This window comes from Corylus avellana, chromosome ca4 (assembly GCF_901000735.1).
Source record: "Corylus avellana chromosome ca4, CavTom2PMs-1.0".
Lineage (NCBI taxonomy): Eukaryota > Viridiplantae > Streptophyta > Magnoliopsida > Fagales > Betulaceae > Corylus > Corylus avellana.
In genome coordinates this window covers 7,318,946-7,328,176 of record NC_081544.1, presented here as the reverse complement: position 1 = coordinate 7,328,176, position 9,231 = coordinate 7,318,946, and the positions used below count along the sequence as shown (strand labels likewise).

At 34.3% G+C, this 9,231-nt stretch overlaps 1 protein-coding gene across 1 annotated transcript; it reads right to left on the bottom strand.

The window, feature by feature from the left end:
• Nucleotides 1–890: 890 nt before the first annotated feature.
• LOC132178671 (probable pectinesterase/pectinesterase inhibitor 20) lies at nt 891–4,296 on the bottom strand. The gene is made up of 3 exons (XM_059591160.1): nt 3,782–4,296; nt 2,095–2,565; nt 891–1,738 (listed from the first exon to the last, which is right to left on the bottom strand). Exons 1-3 carry the CDS (start codon nt 4,290–4,292, stop codon nt 1,044–1,046), a joined length of 1,677 nt encoding a protein of 558 aa, XP_059447143.1. The 5' UTR covers nt 4,293–4,296; the 3' UTR covers nt 891–1,043.
• Between the last annotated feature and the right edge of the window lie 4,935 nt (nt 4,297–9,231).

Here is a 9,231-nt window from a genome sequence, read left to right as displayed (position 1 = left end):
TGTGCTAGATGGTCTTGGTAGCTTGACAGCAACCGTGCGTCATTGTGTTGCACCCTTTTTGTTTTTTAAGATCCTGTTTGGTTTGAAGAATAGAAACATGAAATAGAATGGCTAAAATAACAATTCCTTTGTTTAGTAAGGACTTATTTCTATGAATAATTATTCTTATGAGAATAACGATGACCTTACAAAAAGAAATAGCTATTCCTATAAAAAAAATTAGAAGAATAGAGATTCCTTAAGAAACTACATCTTTAAAAAACATGCATATTTTTTTTTTTTTTAAAACTAAAAATAAAAAATAAAAACTAAAAACTAAAAATAAAAAACCTGAAAGGTGGTAAGCATCCCACAAAAGAGGCCAAGGGTACTAGTGCGAGTCGTGCGAATACTCCCGGAGCTCATCTAGGGTGATCGCGGACACCCCAAAGGGTGTTGGGGGTGGTCACAGCCACCCCCACGAGTCGTTAGTGCTACTTATTAAGGGTGGCTTCTTGGTCACCCCAAATTTGCTTCATGAGTTCATCACGAGACTCTCCCCACCCCTGGCCGCTTTTGTGGGTAGCCGACTACCAATGGGTGGTTGGCCACCCACTTTATTTTCTAGGTTTTTTTAAGATAAGTTGAAATAAAAAAGAAATAAATAATATGGAGTTTTTAGTAATTTTGATTCAATTTCAATTAAATCATGTGTATTGTTATCAAACTAAGGAATAATAATAACTATTTTATTTCACTCTCCTCTATTTCCATTTGTTAACGATATATGCATTATTCCGAAAACCAAATGTTACATTCTAAAAGCTGGGCAAAAGGTATACTTGGCCGTTTTACTGGGAATACAGAGCAAAAAGATATCCTTGCACCAAATTGAATGTAGAAAGGCTGAAAGCTAGGCAAGCAAGTGCAAAAATTAACGAGCATTAAGAATTTCCCATACGTACAAAACATTTTACATGAAAACAAATTCGAATTTAAACTTCTTTATTCCAATATCGTTTTTGAATCTGAGATGACTCTGCGCCCAAATAGCCAGCTCATCATCATATTAGGCCACCAGTGTAAGGCACTCCCGTCTGAGGCAGCCAATCATCCCCGAGCAAGAAATTAGACACCGTGAAGACGGCAGCATCCGCGGTGGCGTTAATCACATGATAACCCGGCCACGTCACTCTGTTCGTCGTGTTGGATCCGGGTCCCGTGTTATTATACTCAGCATAATACAATGTGCTCAGGGCAAAATCTCCATCCCATTCACGCCAACCAGCAGCATTTATCAAACTACCCATGAAACTTTGCATGTAAACAGTCCTAGAATACTCCTTCCATGGCCTCCCCAGATATGTCTTAACACTTGTATTGCTTGAAGCCAAATCGTCGGCCGCTCTAATAGTGCAATTATGAATGGAAATACCCGTGTTTTCATTCGGGTCGGTTCGGCCTTGCGCGGTGATCGGATTGAATTGTCCGGCCATCGGCAGACGGGGATAAATGTTGCAGTTCTGGAGAACCACGGCGGCATTGCCGAAAATGAAATCAACTGTGCCGTATATGTCACACTCTCTGTAGAATTGCCTGAGAGAATGTGTGTATAAGGTGTCTTGGTAAGCTTCAAAGCTGCAGCTGTAAAATGTTGACAAATCAGCCCCGTTTCGAACTGCGACTGCCTGGTGCTTGATTGCTCCGGCGGTGTTGCGGAAAGTTATGTCGGCGGCCACAAAACCTGGTGCAACTACAGCTGCAATATTGGCGCTGAACCCGTCAGAATATGTCCATTTATGTTAAACATGCATGGTTAGTTTAAAAACTTAACCTGAGAGAGAATTCAGTATCATGAACTAATTAATGTATTAATTTATTTATTTTTTAAATGAAAATACACTTAATTCTCCCCCAAGTATCATCCTTTTTGAACATTAAATACTAAAATGCAAAATTAATCATAATTCGAGGGAGTTAACTAATGTATATATTACATTCTAGATGCATGCATGTTATATTCATATTGCTTACTACATAATACTGAAAAAAGAAACCATTTTGGCAAGTTAAAATGCTTGTTAGAAGATCATGAAAGAATCAAGTAGTTCTTACCAAACGTTGCAGAATTGAAGGTTGTCGACCCATCAACAACGCTCCGGTTGCCGGTGATAATCGTCTGGTTGATACCATCTCCAACCATGAACAAGTACTTCTTATTCTTCGCAATGGAAACATACTCTTCGTAAACACCCGCCGTGACGTAGATCAAGAAGTAGCCGTTGGTAGATACGCTGTTGTTCGGAGCTGCATTAATGGCGTCATTGATGGTGGTGAAGTTTCCGCTTCCATCTTTGTTCACGCTCACTATGTCGCTTACAATAATCTCGTCAACCGTCTGGAGAAGCTTTCTCCTGCCCAGAGACTCGAAAATGGCGCGTGTCCGGTTAGACATTCTAAACGGCAACCGTCCGTGTCGGAAAGTGACATGTTTCCTGGGCTTCCATGTTCTTTTTCTTGGCACCCAACCCTTTGTAAAGAGGGCTAGAGAGACACTATGCAGCTTTGTGTCATTAGAGAGAGGACCTGAAACAGTCATAAATACATGAATAATAAATATATTAACATAAAGATTAAACTAATAATTCATTCAGTATTAATAAAAATAAAAAAAATGAAAGAAACAAAATAATTGTTTCTTAAAAAATTGGGAAAACTTTACAAAATGACTCATAAACTATCATGCGTTTTGAGAAAACTTTAAATTTTAAAAACTCTCAATTTCACCCTTTGAGCTTTCAATTTGATGTAATTTATTACCAACTCCGTCAATTCTTACTATTAAACCCTAATAGAAACTCCTAAAAAGATCAAATTACCCTTTGATTTTTGTTTTGTTTTTTTTTAAAAAAAAAAAAAAGAAAAGAAAGGAAAATTACAGTTTACCCCCCAAAGTTGACAGCGTTTTTAATTTTTGCAATCCACCCTCGCAAAGTTTCAAATTTTTGCAATTTGACCAATTATATCCAAAACTTTCCATATTGCCCCTAATTTTTAATTTTAATTTTATTTTATAAAAAATTTTAAAAAAAAATTCCGGGTGGCTACGCCATCTGGCCATTTTTGCACCAGCAAATTTGTTTTTTTTTTTTTTTCATAAAAAATAGGGGCAATATGAGAATTTTTGGATAATATTAGTCGAATTGAAAAAACTTGAAACTTTGTGGGGATAGATTGCAAAAATTAAAACTTTTGTATTCGAATTGAAAAACGCTGTCAACTTTGGGGAAAAAAAACTGTAATTTTTTCAAAAATAAATGAAAAAAAAAGAAGAAAAAAAAGGGTCACTTGGTCACCTTGTGATTTTTTTTTATAATAACTTTTTTTTAAAAAAAAATTATTTTGAAATTTATGGGGATTTTTTCAAAATGCGTGGTAGTTCAGGAATTTAAAGTGAAATTTATCTTAAAAAATTTTAATTTTTAATTCAAATGCCCATTAAAATGAAACCCGGCCTTCTTTTAGCTCAAAAATTTTGCAGTAATTTTTCTTTCTACGTAAAACATAAAAAAAAAAACTCAATTAGAAATGCATTTTTAATTTTGTTAAATATTCATGAGGGCATACCATAAAAAGAAAGGTTTTGAAAAAAAGAAAAAGGTGGATTCCCTCAAACTTAGCAGCCGAAAATGCTCGTTTTACAATTGCGGTACAAACAGAAAAATTAATCTAAGTTGCATTAAAAGAAAAGAAGAAGAAGAAGAAGAAGAAGAGAGCGGGAGGGCCACCTTCCGACTCTAACCTGAAAGTTCATTTGTCACGCTTGAATCAGAACCCGCCGTTTCTCGCAGGCCATCTAAGCAAGTTTGCTGGTTTGTTAGAATGGCGCTAAGCATGGTTTTGACGTCGTCAGCTTCAGAGTCGGGAAGAGTTCCGTTAGTTTTATCGACATTTACAACGGAGTTTGACAAGAAATCGATGTTTAGTCCGGTCAGAAACCGGCAATCCTCAAGAGCACGAATCGTGGCCGCCGGAAAAGAGGACCGGCGTTGAAGATATCCGTCCACCAGGTTCAGGAATCTGCTGGATTGCGACAATGACTTCCGGAATGAAAATCGGCCGTAGTCATGGACGTTGGCGTTTCGGTTAGGGAGCACAGACTTGCAGTAGGAAGGATATGGGGTGGAAATGCAAATGGTTGCCGGTGAGACAGCGCCGGTTGAGTTGCTGTCGGCGGCGTAAGATAGAGAGGCAAAGAAGGGAAGGATAAGGAAAAAGGGAATTGTTAAGAGATGGAAAAGCTTGGAAGCCATTATTGCTTTGGTGAGAGGTTTGAAGATTATGTGAGCGGAAAAGGTAATATATATAGAGGAGGGTACCTATACGCCTTCAAAATATATTCCATACAACTTGCATTTTCTTTCTCAAACTATCAATTGACGTAACGTGTCTTTAAGCTATCAAAATATATATTGTATTTCTTCCATTCCAAAATAAAAAATAAAAAATAAACAAAAATATCCTTAATAAAAATAAAAATTAAAAAAATTCAAGAAGTTAAAAGAAAATTAATTAAAAAAAAATGGTGACTGCCATGAGTTTTTACCCAAGGAGAAATACTGTGAGTACCAAATATTTCACCAAAAAGTGCTTACGAAGCTGATGTGTAACTCATTCATTGTAAATGAATAAAATAATTAATTAAGAGAAAAGTAACGGGTGCCAATTAATGAATTATACATCAGTTTGATAAACTTCTTTTGGTAAAAAATTTACATAAAACCCACAACGCTGGCCGTGGGTCTATGGGTTACTTCCATTTATTTATTTATTTTTTTAACTTTATAGGGATATTTTTGTCTTTTTAAAAATTTTAAGGTGGCAATTCCCATATAATTTGCTTGAGTAATGCTACAAGTCCCTCTTGAGTCTCTCCATGAATGATGTGACTATTAAATTTACCATTGGGCTTGTGATCGATCATTATTATATTTTGATCAAATTGTGAATTTAATAACCACATCATTCTTGAAGGAACTCAAGAGAGTACAAGAGGGACTTGTAAAATTACTCAATTTGCTTAGAGTGCATTTAGTATTACAATTTTTGCATGATAAAAATGTAATTGTAAACAAAATAGTAGAAAATGTACCATGTACAAATGACGCTCAATTGCATTTTTAAAAAATTATATTTTTAAATCCGTCTTTTAAAATCGCAATTTCAAACGAATCGTAAGCTACTTGGTGCGGTGGATTGGGTTGGCACCATTTTGTGAAGTCAACCTGAGCGACTTTCTAAAAACGCGTAGATCTTAACCTAGCTTGATGTTAATGGTTGCCAAATATGAAGAAAAAGAATGAAGGATCTGTCATGAAAAATGTTCCTTCTAGTCGTGTTGTCGACGCCGCCGGGGTAGGTGCTAATATACCCGTACATTAATATATATATATATATATTCACCAAATGGTGTGAGTTAAATTGAGTAAAAACAAAAGGAAAAATAAAGAAAACAAAGAAAGTTAGGTTCAATTAATTTCATCAGTCTCGGCCGGAGAGTTGGACAGCTTGCTTGGAATTTTGCATGGGAGTCAACACATTCATTTGTTGTATATTGTTGAACGTGGTTGGATATATCACAAAGTTTTATGAAAATGAAAAACTAAGCTAATAAGAGAGGAGATGATGTAAATTTAATTATTTAATCAAAACTTAAATATTTAACGTATTGAATAAATTTTTTAATTAAATTGAGAGTCTTATCTTGAATTATCATTTATCTCATAAACTTAAACTAAAATAAAAAATTAATCATTTAATTAATACTTCAACAATGTTATACTTTTATTTCGCCTCATATTTTCCAAATTAGGTAACTTCGATTGACTTTATTCGATTCGGTAGGCAAAAATGAGAAGTACTAGGGAGCCAAACAAATGAACCCAGAAAATGTCTAAATTGACATGGCAACGGTTTTTAAATTTAAAAAATATAATTCTTTCTTCCTTGCCTATCACTCACGGTCTGACATGTCATTTTTAAAATTTTTATGAATTCATTTATTTGGCTACCTACCATTTCTTGGCAAAATGCATAGCGTAAGTTCATGAAAGTTGGCATTGAGAAAGTCAGCCTAATTAGGACGCCCACTTGCTTTGAACTAATTGAAAAATATTGCAAATGGGTGCATCCAAATGCTCAGAAAAATGAAAAAGAAGAAGATGGTACATGTATCCATAATGTTTCGAGATCTAAATAATTAAGATATTGCTCTATATTCAAGTCAACCATTCAAAGTAATTGGATCAGATTGCAAACAAAGTCAACGTGGATCGTGAAGGGATTGAAAGAGAATTTCGACAGGGTGGATATTAGCTTTGCACGTACTTACGTACATGCAAGTGGGTAAAGGAAGAGCAAATTAAGCGAAACTAAACACTCCTTTGAATAATATAAAAGCATGGTTAAGTTGGATTATACAAGTGCCACTAGCTAACTAGATCATCATAAGATTTGGTACGATTTTGATCCTAAATATTTTACATGGCTTAATTGCAATATTAATGATATGTACGTATATAAGTTTATAGACGCACAAACTTTGAGTAGAATTTATCCTTTAAAATCGACTTACAATTGTTAATAGTATTGGTCAATTTTGATTGGATCATAGAGAGGATGAGAGAGGCTTTGGATTTGATGGTTCAAATTAAAGGCTTTCAATGAGGGCTAGAGTCGAAGTCCGGCATTAATGTTGATGCCAAATCAAGAGATCTGTTAATATAATTAGGTTGTGTTAGAATAATTTTCTTCGTGTCGAAATGCATGTCAATTGAAAGTATATGTATAAAAGAGAAGAAAAGTAAGCAAAAGAGCTTGTCGGTGTGGACCGACGGAGCATGACTCTGATGATTAAATTAATAATGTTTTAAGGAACAATTTAGATATAAACATGATGGAGCTTTGGGAAGAAACCAAAAGTCTCATTTATCTTAGTGTAGGTTGTCTTTTATAGTGACCTACCATAAACTGCTCGCTATTACTTCCTGCACAATCATTTTTTCTAGGGTTATTCATCTCACGTTTGTTCGTACTACATCATGCCTTATACTTGAGGTTTGGGGCACTTGGATTGATTATAAATATAGCACAAGTGGCACATAAATGGCCAAATGGTGAGGAAATGGTATACATGGAAGAAGATTTTGTGCTTTAGTTGTTGGATGAACTCGGGTCAATGGATCAACATTTAGGTTAAATAGGCTTGGCATTTTGGTTATGTGGGCTTGCTAGCCCATCAACTCAACCGTTACTCCCTAATTTTCTTGTTCAACATGTCAAATTGGACAAGGTGAATTTCTTAATGAGTCATTGGATCGGTGTTGGCCGCTTCGCTCCGTTTCGCCTACTCGGCCAACCACTAATATTTCAATGTTACTCTCTATGCCTGAAAGAATATAAGTGACTAATTCCAACAAATTTTTAGATAGTCGAATTAATTAACCACCAGATTCTTCAAAACAGAGAAAATTGTTTGATAGCCGGTCTTTGAAAGAATCGGTGACACTTTAATGCTTAGTTTGCATACCTTTTGTTGAGATAATTGAGTTTTTCTAGCAAAAAGTGTACAACAATCACTATCACAGTCTTTTATATGCAAATATTGTCACTCGTATCCCTATTATATATTTTTTTGTATGGACAATTTTTTTTACGTACTTGAATATTTTAAAGTCCATAACGGATAAATTAAGTCAACTTTTTAGAGGAAATTTAGGCCTCCTTGGAACATGCATTTGGAAAATAAACTTCTCTTTCTTTATCTTTATGAAAATCGAGGTTCATGTGAAATGGTTTTATTAATTAGAAGCATTTTTCAAATGATAATATTTTTGTCAAATTGAATTTGTTTCCCATGGCCAATTAAGTGGCAAGGGGGCAGCTTTTGTCCTATACCCTCTCGTCTGTCTGGCACGAAAAAAAAAAAAAAAACACATTTTTCGCTCCCCAAAGTTGGACCGCTTTTCTGATTTTGCTTCTAATTTTTAAAAATCAATATTAATTAATGTACCTTCCAAAGTTTATGAAATTATCAATGTTACCTATTCGTTTACAAACTCCATCATCTCTGACTAAAAAAGGTACACGTGTGTTGCAAGTGGGTTTTTAATAGCAAACTTCCCAAAATTATCCCAATTTTACGCGTGCTTTTCCCACAATGTCTCCATTATATATATATAGACTGAACAAGATATTGGAAATTCATGAACAAGATATTGGAAATTCATGTGTGGATTGTCTTAGTTTCTGTTTGGTTTCTCAGAGTGTTTTTTTTTTTTTTTTTAAGTTGTTTCTCATAGTGTAGGATAAGATAAAAGGAATTTAATTTGTGAATAGTTTACTTATTGTTTTGGACCCATAAAATAAAACAATTAAGGTGCTTCACAACTATATTTAGTTGTGCGCATGTCGAAAAAAGAAAGAAAAAAAGAAAGGAGGTTTTGTGCTCCATTCAATGGCCTGGAAGATTAGATCAAAATGACTTAAACACCCCTCTCCCTTGTTTTGTTTCCCCAACTTCCCAGGTGTTACACAGAAATTGAGACTTGAAAATCATTACAAAAAATTAATTTTTTGCTGAGATAAGTTTTCTGACGTGTCAAGTGGTTTGACATGTCAGAAAACCTTCTTAATTGGGCTTTTTTGATGTGTGTGGGGCGTTAACATTTTGGGTGTTAGAAACGGAAAATTTATGACGTGTCAGATGTAATACGTCAGAATTTTCTGATGTGTCAAAATTGACACGTCAGTAATTTAAAAATTATTAAAAAATAATAATTTTTCTTTTTTTAAATTTTTTTTGGAATTCTTTTTTTTTTCAATTAAAAAATTTATTAATTTAAATTATTTTTCAATTAAAATAATATATATATTTTTAATTCTTTTTCACCACAACCGTACGGTCGACGTTTCTATTCTCCATTTTCTCAGCTCTTTCTTTTCTTTTGCTTCCCTTCTTCTAGTCCTTTTCTTGTCAAAATCCACATATGACAATATGCTTTAGATCTCTCTGCTCTTCTTTTCTCCATTTTCTCACTCTCTCTCTCTCTCTTCTTTCCTCCATTTTCAAAAACTCAAACCCAAAAAATATTCTAAAAATTAAAAACCCAAATCAAAAATCAACTTGAAAAATCAAAAACTCAAACGTCAAACCCAACAAATCTTAAAAACCCAAAAAATCTTCTTATCTTT

Bases quoted from the DNA above. Each gene is read 5' to 3' on its own strand.
- LOC132178671 (XM_059591160.1), bottom strand. From the start codon at position 4,292: ATGGCTTCCAAGCTTTTCCATCTCTTAACAATTCCCTTTTTCCTTATC. The intron at 2,566-3,781 runs GTTAGAGTCGGA...TGACTGTTTCAG, and splicing joins CGTGACAAATGAACTTTCAG to GTCCTCTCTCTAATGACACA. The intron at 1,739-2,094 runs GTAAGAACTACT...CCAATATTGCAG, and splicing joins CTTCAATTCTGCAACGTTTG to CTGTAGTTGCACCAGGTTTT.